Raw genomic sequence first — 12,607 nt, forward strand, 5'->3', positions numbered from 1 at the left:
GACTCTTAGAAATGAGTAGCGATTGTACATATACTCTAAATAAAGAATGGTATCAAGGATGTGTTAAGGAGCTTAAGTCATAGGACTACTGATTAAAAGGTTGTGAGTTCGAATCCCAGCACCACCAAGCTGCCACTGCTGGGCCCTTAACCCTCAATTGCTTAGTTGTACTGTATATATAAGATAAATGTAAGTCACTCTGGATAAGGGTGTCTGCCAAATGCCTTAAATATAAATGGTATAGACATGAGAGTCTGAAGGAAATGTATGCCTGGGAATACACATCTCACGTCAGGTTTAAAAAATGGTGTGTGTGAGACGGAACCAGATGATTCTGAAAATTCTCTTTTGTATATTTTACTTATAAGTACAAACTTTTCCATCTGTTGACTCCCAAACTAGCACCCGATTCAATTTAGTGTTAGTTAACATAAAGTAACACTAACACACCCTTATTTCCAAATTCGAAAGGGCAGACTCTTAAACACACACACACACACACACAATTCTATTGGCTGCGGTGCATAATCTAGCTATAGCTCATTATTTTTTGATACTACTTTACCAACTTTGCCTTGCAACTTGCTCTTCTTTATTTTCCTTTTTCTTATTTATGTACCTGACTTGCATGAAATATTACACGAATAGAAGTAAATCCTGATGTAAAATCTGTAATATTTTAACAATCAGTAGAAAAGACAGACTTTTTTGCACACAATAGTATTAAATTCATTCATCCATCCATCGTCTATACCCATCTTATTCCTAATTAGGGTCACGGGAGTTTGCTGGAGCCTATCCCAGCACACATTGGGCGAAAGTCAGGGGTACACACTGGACAGGTCACCAGTCCATCACAGGGCCACATATAGACAGACAACCACACACACACTCACACGGGCAATTTAGAATTACCAATCAACCTAATGTGCATGTTTTTGGACAGTGGGAGGAAACCGGAGTAAACGGGGAGAACATGCAAACTCCACACAGAAAGGCCCCAGCCTGTTCGAACCCGGGACCTTCTGCTGTGAGGCAACAGTGCTAACCACTAAGCCAAGGTTTTGGCTTTTACTGTGCAGCATTACTTACACAGTGAGAGGAAAAGGTCTAGATAACAGGATGCTAGTGAGAAATTAGAGATAAACAACAACAGAGCTGCACTTTGTCCATTTGGTTTCACACAGATTTTGTACCACTACCACCACCACAAGCTGTGTGTCAGTTTACATCTCCGCTTATCTTAGCTGCCCCTTAGTCGTATCTGTTCCGATGACACATTTAGGCCAATAAAAAAAACAAAAACGTGCATCTTTGCAAGCAGAGAAGCACAAGATCATCCTAATTGTAAGCATTTCTGTGTCACCTGAATCTCTGCTGCAAGAAGCTCTGAGTTTTTAATGCAGTAAGAGTGCAGATAAATACTGGAAACGATCAGGCTAGTCTAAAGTGTGCAGCTTGTGATCATGATCATGATCGTGCTGATGATCGCGGGCATCGCATAAACGCCCGTCTGTCCGTCGTCTTCATTTTATTAGGTATTAGGTGTGCTGTTCTGCTTAATTGAACCTTGTTCCCTTGCTTGTGCTTCGACACAGAAAACAAATTGATTTGCGAATGAAAGTGTTCCTCTGGGCTACACGCTTTCCTCGCTGTGCCGTTTTGCCTGCTGATTACAGTTACCTCGTCCTGTTCCGAGGATCTTTGACGAGTCGAGTCAGTGCTCGGGAAAAGACCGAACTCGATGACATGATCACAGTGGGGTCAGTATGGACATCGAAACGACTGGATCTTGGATTTTGAATGGAAATGTTATGGTTTAGCTGTTGAATATGTTCCATTTCAATATGTTGCCATGGAGATTCCAGAGAAACGACACTTTTCGGACTGAAAAGAAAGATGCCTCTGATTCAGCTTACTTTTAATGCTCCGAATTTGTCTAGACAAAATATGACCTGTGAAGTCATGAGCCAATCAGAAAACAAGTGGGCAGGAATTCCAGACCTGATGCTTTCTTACTGCCGTTACACATAGAATAGTATTTAAATATCAACTTTTTGGGGGTTTAGACATACCATATATAGGTGTTGGTGAAGTGATGCCAAAATGTCTCAGAGGCCCTCTAGTGGTTGTTTGTAGTACTGTCTTTCAACACCACCTTATGGAAATGAATGGAAAACAAGGCAAATGTAGAAATCTTTACAGTTTTTTTTGGGAATAGTGGTCTATCTTTTTTAACAAGCTTAGCTGACCTTGATAATGATATCTGCGTGAGTTTTTTGATGCTAAATTAAAAACCCCTTCAGTAAGTAATCCGATTTCTAGACTGAAATAATATATGCGAAGTTAAAAAGAAATAAAGGTGCAAAGATTTCACTCCTAGCGATGTTTTGTTACCCTGCAGTAGCATGCTGGCTCACATGATCTGAAGCGCACTGTGCCCGGCTTTTGATTTATGATAGCCGCGGATAAAAGCAGAGCTCATCATTACTATATCCTGAAAAGTGGAATTAACAAAAATACAAACTTACCAGTGTAAGCAGAAACGGGTTGTACCGAGGGATTTGAATATGCACAGGCGAAAGTGGTGTCCAATTAGTGTCATGCTTTGCCTGAAGGACCACTCGCAAGTGTGTGTGTGTGTGTGTGTGAGCTATTGTTCTCCACATTTTCTTTGTTTAGCCTTTTTCTTTTTGTAGCAGGTTTTGCTTCCACAGAGTTACACAACCTTTCTTGGCTGGAGCGTCTTTCTCTCCTCTCCTTTTACGCCTCTATCCTTTTTTTATTCTATCCTTCTTTCTTCAGGTCTCTCGGGCTCTGTGTCTTCATTTGTGCTCCCTCTATTAACATCACTTCTTTAACGTTTCCAGAAGATTCTTCGGCAGAAAGTCACCTCTAAACTCTGCCTCATTTTATGACTTTTCCCTTTAATTTTTTTTTGTGTTACTGTTGTTGTTGTGGTTGTTGTTGTTGTTGTTGTTGTTGTTGTGGTTGTTGTATTGTTACTCTTTTTTTCTTTGTATCCTAACCCAAACACCTTCCATATCTTTTAACACTCCTTCTCAACACACACACACACACACACACACACATGCTCTTACACCCATGTCCTCTGTGTTTGTGTTTGTGTATTGTGTATGTGTGTGTGTGTGTGTGTGTGTGTGTATGTGATGTGTCCCCACCACCCCCTTAACAACAATAACCCCCTTCAGAAGACACGGAGTCGACTACATGGACAAACTCAGGTCTGTCTTCCCTTCTTCTCCGCTCCTTCTTTACTTTCTGCACCTCTTCCTCTTCTTTCTCACTCATTCCCATTACTGCTTCAGCTCAAATAGGATCTGAAATGTGTGTCTGTGTGTGTGTGTGTGTGTGTGTGTGGCCACAGTCTCAGCTGTCTGGTCACACACAGTCTCACTCATCTGGCTGTACATCTGGAACTTGTTTGATTTGATTTGATGTAATATACAGCTTTAATAGGTACGGAGGCAGATGATATATAACTGAGAGCTGGAAATTTCTTCTTCCCTTTCTTTAACAAAACTCAGTTCAGCCCTTTAGCCACATGATTAGACCTTTTTGAACATGTGAGGGAAAAATAAGGAAAACTCTAGAGTCTTTTTTACACTGTACTCTTCGAAACCCTGCTTTTAGCCCAGGGAGAGGAACGTTTCACACTGGTCATTTAGAAAAGGGAATTTAGCACCGCTTTTTACCCGGGGTTATGATACCCTGCTCCGAGGGTATCATTTTGTGGAGTTAAACACATAATGGCACGCCAAAACTGTTCAGTGTGAAAGGGATGTGGTTTTATGATTTGATGCGGGCATGAAGCCTTCGTTATCACCACACATACATTACAGCACAGTGGAATTCTTTTCTTCACATATCCCAGCTGGGGTCAGAGCACAGGGGCAGCTATGATACAGCGCCCCTGGAGCAAAGAGGGTTAATTGCCCTCTGGTTCTGGGGATTGAACCCTGATCCTCCGCCCACATCCTTAACCACTTGAGCCACCACTGCCCCCAACAGAAACCCCATCAGACACTAAAAAGCATGTGTCCCATATCACGTGAAAAGCATCACAACAAGGCAGCAATACATATGATGAAAGTGTGCGCCATAGCTAGAGGGAAATACATGTCACTGGAAAATTAAACAAAGTTGGATTTCACCGAATGCCTGCTCAACTACACATCAAACTTAAAAAAAGGCCAAAAAATAAAGATAGCAGTACCCGCTCGGATGCAGAACGGCAGACTCAGTCCTTTTTTCCTCACTGATTAAATGAAGCCGCTATTTAAAGTGGTTTATCCAATCACGGTTGTCGAGCGTGCAAATATGCAAATAAGAAGCCAGGGTTTGGGAATGTACAGTGTAAAACATCAGATAAGGAAGAGCCGGGATTCATTGAAAGTATGAGCAGTGTGAAACCTCAAAGAAGATAAGCCAGAGCCGGAGTTAATAATGACCCTGGATGAAAAGCCTTTATTATAGCTTTAGACACACACGATTGCCTCATTTTGTTATACAGCAATATCATAACACTTTTTTTCCTTAATCAGAAGCATATATTGTTATAAGTTAACGTTTTGTGTTTTTCCACTGCACAAAACCCGAACTTTTAGCGCTAACCCAGCGCGGGGAAAGTGATTAGTATGCAGTTTATTTAAGCATTTAAAGAGATATAACTGTTATAGCAAAAAAACATCAACAGTGTGATGGTGTGAAATTTACTGAAGAAGCAGTTCATGAAGTGTTTTATTCCACTTATATGACAGTGATTTGCCAATGAATAGCATTCCACTATACTTTTCTTCTTTTCTTTTTTTTCACCTGTTTATAGTTGCATTGAATGTTGTGGGCTTTAGTTGTCATCACTTATGCTATAATCAGTCGTTATAGAATTTCATATATTTCTGTGGCTTGCTTTTGCTGCAGGTTGTGATTGTGAATCAGACCATTAAACAGTAATCACGTGGTGGGATTGAAACGCCGAGGCGTGCAGGTGGAGCAGGATTTAATGAGTACTGTGGCAAAAAAAATGAAAACAGTTCAAAACATAGGGCAAACTGGAAAAGAGGCAAAGGTCGAGCGAACAGCAAGTCATCCCATATCATCAAGCTATGACGAGGACGTGGAAAACAGGAAACAGAAACTATGGTCAATTTCACAAGAGCTAAACATGGATGGCTGAAAGAAAAATGACAAAACAGGAAACAAGGCATTGGTACAGTGAAATCGCGAGAATATAACACTGATGCTTCCTGCTGAGGATGCAACACACAAGGGTTTAGATGCCTGGACAAATTAAAGGGGAAAACACAGAGCAGAGACATTAGGGCCACAACCAATGACAGGAAACAAACCAAAGGCAAAAATAACCAAATAAACAAAGAAAAGAAAGGAACATAAACAGAACATCTGGACTTGTGCTATTGGAGAGATGGAGATTCATGACACCAAACACATTAAAACTGGTGTTAATGTTCGTGACAATGATGTTGATTGACTCTCAGTACTGTGACTGTTCGTCATTTTGTTGTAAAATGAACTCTAGAACTAAAACCCTGAGTTTATTCAAGTAGTTTTTTTTAGTTAGTTTGTTTTTGTGTTGGAATGTGCAGTGGAAAAACAGCCTTCGCTTTATTAGCTATAGCAAACCTTAAAAAAAAAAAAAAAACCCTTGCAACACTGAGTTTAATTTCTAATTTCATATGGGAGATAACATCAGAAATTCAGTAGTTATCTGACACAACGAAATAAATAGAAATAGAAAAACAAATCCATCGGAATATCTTCATAGATTCCTTTTGTAAGAATCTGGATTTGATATGATCCTAGTCATCAAGAGTGTAAGATATCTATCAATAACAGCCATAATGTTTCTAAAAGCCTCCGCCATCTTTGATTTGCTGAATCATTTCTTCATGGAAAGAACTTTTACCACTAGCAAAATCTCCACAGCTTTTCCCAGAGCTCCACATTTCCACCCTATCAATTCCATGCTCTTGACCTAATCTTTGTTTTGCTTTATCCTGTTACACTGTAATGACCCTATAGACTGCCGATGGATAGATTATATTAACCTTCCATCAGGCTTAATATAATCAGCTTTCAGTCATGAAGTCAGTGGTCACGAAAGAAACCCGGCTTCATATTAGTATCGTCAATCAGTCGCTTCTGAGATTTCTTTCTCATTCCTGAGGCATGTGAGATTTCTTGACATTGTTTCTTGTCTAGTTTAGGCTGGAATCTCATTAACTGCTTTGTCGCCCCCCCCCTCCATCTTGCTTTCACATCACCCTCTTCATATACGCAAAGTAGAGAGAGAGAAAACAAGTCCAGAGAACAGAGATGAAGGTAGGCCAGATGGTTTTTTGGCGTCAATGACGCCAAAAAAAAAAAAAAAAGAAAAGAGATTTCCAATGAGGAAATCGAGCCATAATGAAAAAGGCGCAGAAATTAAGATTGCCTAAACTTCCTATGATTGAAATAGCTAAGAATTTCATATACCATACTGAATGTGAAAGGTAAGCTCCTTTATCTGAAATACTGAATTTGGAATATCTGATATGACGCAGTACTGTTCGATTTGGACCTCTGTACTAAAGTACTACACAATTACGGCATAAATCAGAAAAAAATGTAGTGATAATGTACTAATCTGTTGAAAATACAACAGCCCTCTGCCCCACGGATTGATATTCTAACCAGAAAATTCCCTGATGCAGCATTTCCCGAGGCATTAAAGATGGATTCGTAGATTGATTTCATGCCGAGCCGAAAATGAGAATACGCGGCTTAGCAGGTTGCACAATGCCCTGAATGTTTTTTTGTTTTTTTTTAATTTCCTTTTGAAATAAACCTGCTGAAATTCCAGACTCAGCATAAAGCAGCACAAGTGCTCCAGTAGAACAAATCGTGTTGTTTTAGTTCTTTCTGGTGGGAGAAAATTTTATAGCTAAATGCGCACAAAAAAAGGGGTTTTTTTTGGGGGGGGGGGGTCTTTTGGCTATTGAAAGTAATGTATGTGAACTAAATGTATTGCATTTCAATTGGAACTTCTATTTTTGGCAATTGAATAGATTTATTGGGAGTGGGCAAAAACTCTAGACCAATGGTCAGTATTTTTGCCAAACTTTGTGAAATTGTAACAATGAAGGCGGCGTAAATGTTGGACTTGTGCTTGCTCTCCTTATGTCACATTTTTATTAAATATTTTAATCAAGGCAAAATGCCACTTTTTCTATCCAGTCTCTTTATCTGTCTTTATCTGTGGCACACAAACACTCCCACATGCTGATCACACGCCATCACATTCCCTAAATGAGCTAGTAATAAGGCCTGGTTTAGTCTATCCTGCTTTTACCATCCAGACTCCAAACATCATCAGGCTTTATAACCACTTTCCTCTCCCCAACACACACACACACACACATACACACACATATTTTTATTTACATATACTTACCATTGTTTCATGTCTGACAGGTGCAATGGACATGGAAGAGAGGACACGGCAGATGAAGCTGAAGGTGGACAAGTATAAGCAGGGATCAGGCTCTGACTCCCGCCTGGAGCAAGACCACCGCTCAAAGGCAAGTCACAGAGTCATGTGGATGAATGTACAAAAGAACGTGCACAGCTGCTCATTCGTGTACTTATGCAATCGGCGAATCGTGTTGCGCCAGCTCAACGCATAAAGTCAAGAGCTTCAGTTAATAATGTTCACATCAAACAAGTCAAAATCTGATCTCAGTGACTTTCACATTGGCGTGGATGTTGAAAAATAACCGTATATCCACTCTATAGAATCGTCACTACAATCAACACTTCTACTAGCAAGGATGCAGGTTCTCCAACTAAGTATATATTTTTCAGAATAATACATTAACAGTACAGCCAAAAGACGCTACTTCTACATGAAATACCACAAAGCGTGACTGAGCGAGTGAGTAATGGAGCGATTTCAAACACAGCGTACGTCTTCACGTACCAGTTCACACTGTTCTATTTCACGCTGACACGTGTTTCAATACCCACTGACTCTGATGCACACTCATGGATGACCCAGGCTCATGTGTCCTGCCTATTTTACACAATATTTTTTTTCCCACTTGTACACGCAAGTAAAGCGCAAACATGTACAAATTTCACACTTCTACTTTCTACAGGCTGTGCAATCAGTCACTTACGTAAACCAGTTAAACTAACAGTTTTTTTTTTTCCAACCCTAAAATACTTCCTCATGCTACTTCCAGTATTTGTACCATTACAATACAATACAATCTAATACGATAACCTTGTCTCGGTGAACTATGACCTGTGAAATCACAAGCCACAGTATTTTGATGATAGAAACCATATGGACAGGACTACGGTCTCGTTTGTCTATTTAAAAAATATAGAAGGTACTAATTATTAAGGTTGAGGAACATGATTTTTTACTACATATCGATACAACACTACATATGGGTGCCAAGATTTAGCAAGATGCTACTTCAGAATGGACCAAAGCTAATATTGTTTCATATAATTTAATAACTTGTTTTAAATAATTGGTTCAATAAAAGCAGCTCTACCTTTTAGACTCAAACCACTTTATGTGCACCTCAGAAGATTCATTAAATATGGGTCAGTGTCTTGGACAGCTTTCCGCTTTACTGTGCGGCTCCAGTGAAAGAACATCTCAGCCTAGTTCTGTAAAAATAGACTCCCGCTTCCCAGGCACCCTGACAGCTTTGTTTAAACTCACCGCAATCAAAAGCACCACCACACACAGTCGAGCTAATTAGCAGCTTGTTGTGGTGCTTTCGCAAATTGGCCAGCTCAGGATGATTTAAAACACACTTTTGTACAGTCACGCTAGGACAGATTGTCCAGTGGTCTTGCTAGGAATTCAAAGAATGGACTCTTATGTATTTAGGACGGACAGTTTGTTCTCTTCCTGCCGTGTTTATTGTTCAAAACCTAGCCTTACGCTTTGTTTGAACCTCAGATTAAAAACATTTCAAGAACAATCATGTATCATGAAGGACACTGTTTATAATCACCGTGGTGGAGACAGGTTGTCTGAAAAGGATTGTGTGACTCAATGGCACCATGAACAAAACATGCAGGACCTTTCATTTTGATTGTGTAAGTTGTGGATAAAAGAACACTTACTGTACACTGTCTACTTCAGGAACTGGCACAAGGATTCCACTAGCTATAGTCATAATGTGCAGTTAAATAACTGTTCGAAAACATGGCAATGTGGTGAAAAAGATATATTTTATTGTATTAAACCTTTCAATATAAGGAAGTAGTCCAAACAGGGTGGCAATGCTAAATCCGATGTCGCAAATTGTTTTATTCCCCTTATACCACAACAACTTGACACTTTTTAATCTGTTTATAGTTACTTTTAAGGTTTTTCCCTTGTCAGGAAAGTCACAGCTTCACCTCACCTCTGAAAATAAATGTCTTTGCACAGAAAACTTCATCACATCAACATTTACACTTGGACTTGAATGTTATCTAAGCGGGCAGATGTGTGTATTAAATGCTTGAGGAAAACAGTTCTTCATTGCCTGCTCTGAAAAGATGTGAAAAGAAAGAGAAGTGTGACATGCAAGTACACTGAAACTGACTTCCTCGAAAGCTTTGGTGGAAATGTGGACAGATGGCGACTGAAACAGAGAGAGACGACAGAGACAGCAAGTGAAATTAGTGTTAAATAGGCTGATAGAAAAAGGTGATTTTTCATCTTTGTGTCTTCTCCAGGTTTCATTTGCATTCACACCTTCTTCAAGGGTTCTTTGAATAAATAAGGGTTCTGTCTTGCTAAATCAGTTCTATTTTAAACCTTTTGGGAAATGATATGATGGATAGATGGAGGAATGGATGGATCATTGGTTGCATGGTTGGAAGGTGCTGGATGGATGGATCATCTGATGGATGGATAGATCATATGATAATGGGTATATGGGTTGCTTGGTTGGATGGATGGATGGATGGATGGAGGGATAGGTAGGTACTGTGGATGGATAGGTGGATGAACTGATAGATAGACAGAGCACAACAGGATGGATGTATAGGAAGATGTATAGAACATAATTCTGTTAAAAAATAAACTGGGTCAGTTTCGATTGATGGATGGATGGATGGATGGATCATTGTGTAGGTGGTTACAACTTAGTGAATGGATAGATTAACTGCTGAATAGACAGATTATATACAATAATGGGTGGCTGGATCATTGGTTGCATGCTTAGATGGTGTTGGAGGGATGAACAGATGGATGTATGAATGGATCAAGTGATGGATGGATGGATCATAGCTGGAAGGGAGGATGGGTCGATGGATAGATGGATAAATATATGGAATGATGGCTGGATCATTGGTTGCATGGTTAGAAGGTGGTACATGGATGAACTGGTGTATGGCTAGATCACAGTATAATGGATGGATGTATAGGTTACATTGGATTGATGAACGGATGGATGTTCAGAAGATGGGGGATGGATGGAACCACTGATGGACGGATGGATGGATGGGTGGACGGATGGACGGACGGATGGATGGACAGATCATATGATGATCCATGTATTCATTGTTAGCATGGATGAATGGATGGATAGTTAAGTAGATAGATGGATGGTTGGACCGATGGACAGGTAGGTAAATGGCTGGATATTTGGATCAGCTGATGGATAGATAAATCACATTATGATGGGTGTATAGATAGTTTGGAAGGATGGATGGATGGATGGATGGATGGATGGATGAATGTATAGCTAAATATAAACCCATTTTATCACATATCTCTCAGAATGTGACTTGAAAATGAAGAAAATTATGCTGTATTATTGACATTAAAACTAAGTACAAATGTTGATCTGAGTGTATCCTTTGTTCTCTCCATAGCATTCCGGCAGGGACGGGAAGCTCGGGTTGGACAGTCTCTCGGCCAAATCTTCCGACAGTGACATGAGTGACGTGTCCGCTGTGTCGAGAAGCAGCAGTGCCTCTCGCTTCAGCAGCGCGAGCTACATGTCCGTTCAGTCGGAGCGGCCGCGAGGCAACCGCAAGATCAGGTGAGACATGGCCAGTGGTCAAGGGGACGTTTGCCAGAGATGGGTGAATTAGTCAATATTCATTTTTATAAATGACTAAGGAGAAGTTCCGGGGTTGTCGGTGATGAAAACCCCTGTTCTTGTTTCCTTTATTAAGTCAGGAAATGCTCTAAGAATAATTAATTTCCTGAATGAGAGTTGGTGAGTTCAGGTTTGGTTCTGTATAGGCATCATTGGAGCCAAACATCTGAACTTTATTATAAGAGCCACCAATCACTGGCAAACTATGACTATGACTATGAAAGTTATATGGTGTATTAACACTCATGTTCTTATAGATTTTTACCAAGCACAGTATCTTGCCACATATAAATATTCTATATTACTAATAATTATTGTACAAGCTAAATGGGACATCACAGTCTACATAGCGTCTTTATGTTGCTGCATTGTTGAATGTCCAGATTTATTCTGCCGCCAGTGTATATAATGCTTATTAATTAATTTATTTTGTTTGCTTCTTCCTTTTTGTTTTGCGTGACGTATGCTTTTCCTTGTCCTAGCAAAACGATGCAGGGGCGGAGCCTCTCCCGGGAGGGGGAGGAACTCTCTGGGGAGGTGTTACATGAGGAGGAGGAGGGAGGGGTGGGGAATGATTTTGGGAGCAGTCGAAAGGCAAAGACGTATAGAGTAGATAGAGAGGCGGAGTCTATTGAGGAAGCGGCCCAGAGGAGGTTCTCAGACAATGACCTCAGGTAAAGTGCCTTAAACATTAGATACCTTCTGTATCTAATACTGTACCCCCAGGCCTTCTAATACTGTACCCTCTTTTTTCTCCTTTTTTTGTCATGTCTGTTTTTCACTGGCCTAAATGAGGTTACCATTTTCGCTTTGTTTAAATTAGTATCATATAATTTGGTCAGATCTCTTAGAAATTGGTTTAAACGTAAGATAAGTAAGCTGTACCATCAGATCAGGGAACAATACATCTTAAGAGTGGACGTGATTCTAGAAGAAACAAGGACACCATTTGCTGTAACGTGATATTTCCCATAATTCCCCTCAGCTGTCAATCGTTCATTCTTACTATAGAAATTTTTGTCTGGCAATCAGGATTAAGATTTCTTTTTGTGCAGATAATGGTTAGATATAGTATAAGTAGTCGGCAATGAAAGAAATATGAAAGAAGGATCCATGTGTTTGCGTTTGTAAATGTAATATAATGTAATATAGCTCTGGTGGATATAGCAAGCTCCAACCCATGACGTACCATTCAAGATGATAGATCTTAAAGTAGTTTTGCATTGCACCAACCATCTTACTAAAACTTAAACCTTGTCTGTTTTCGCAGTAAAGCCAATTAAAATGCCACTGATATTATTAAGGTTTAGTACAAGCATCTCAAGCAGTTTTAGGTACAATTTTACACAGCTGAGATAATCCACAGCAGCATGTGTTAGGCTTGGGCATAAACTGTTTTTGGAAAGTCCAAATCTTTGTGTTAGATGGCCGATTTGTTTAAAGAATATACAAACACAGGCATTGCC

General features: G+C 39.9%; 1 protein-coding gene across 6 annotated transcripts in view; it reads left to right on the forward strand.

Moving 5' to 3' along the window:
• rims2a (regulating synaptic membrane exocytosis 2a) overlaps window positions 1–12,607 on the forward strand; it is a 189,238-nt gene that overhangs the window by 126,324 nt on the left and 50,307 nt on the right. For 5 of the 6 annotated variants that reach the window (XM_058376388.1, XM_058376387.1, XM_058376390.1 and 2 more), the window contains 3 exons: window positions 7,495–7,601; window positions 10,912–11,081; window positions 11,624–11,815. The exons of the other annotated variant lie outside the window; for it this stretch is intronic. In XM_058376388.1, the coding sequence (XP_058232371.1) occupies window positions 7,495–7,601; window positions 10,912–11,081; window positions 11,624–11,815 (469 nt within the window). The remainder of the gene's footprint in view (window positions 1–7,494; window positions 7,602–10,911; window positions 11,082–11,623; window positions 11,816–12,607) is intronic. 6 annotated transcript variants of the gene reach the window in all.

Source organism: Hemibagrus wyckioides, linkage group LG23 (assembly GCF_019097595.1).
Source record: "Hemibagrus wyckioides isolate EC202008001 linkage group LG23, SWU_Hwy_1.0, whole genome shotgun sequence".
In the NCBI taxonomy this organism is placed as follows: domain Eukaryota; kingdom Metazoa; phylum Chordata; class Actinopteri; order Siluriformes; family Bagridae; genus Hemibagrus; species Hemibagrus wyckioides.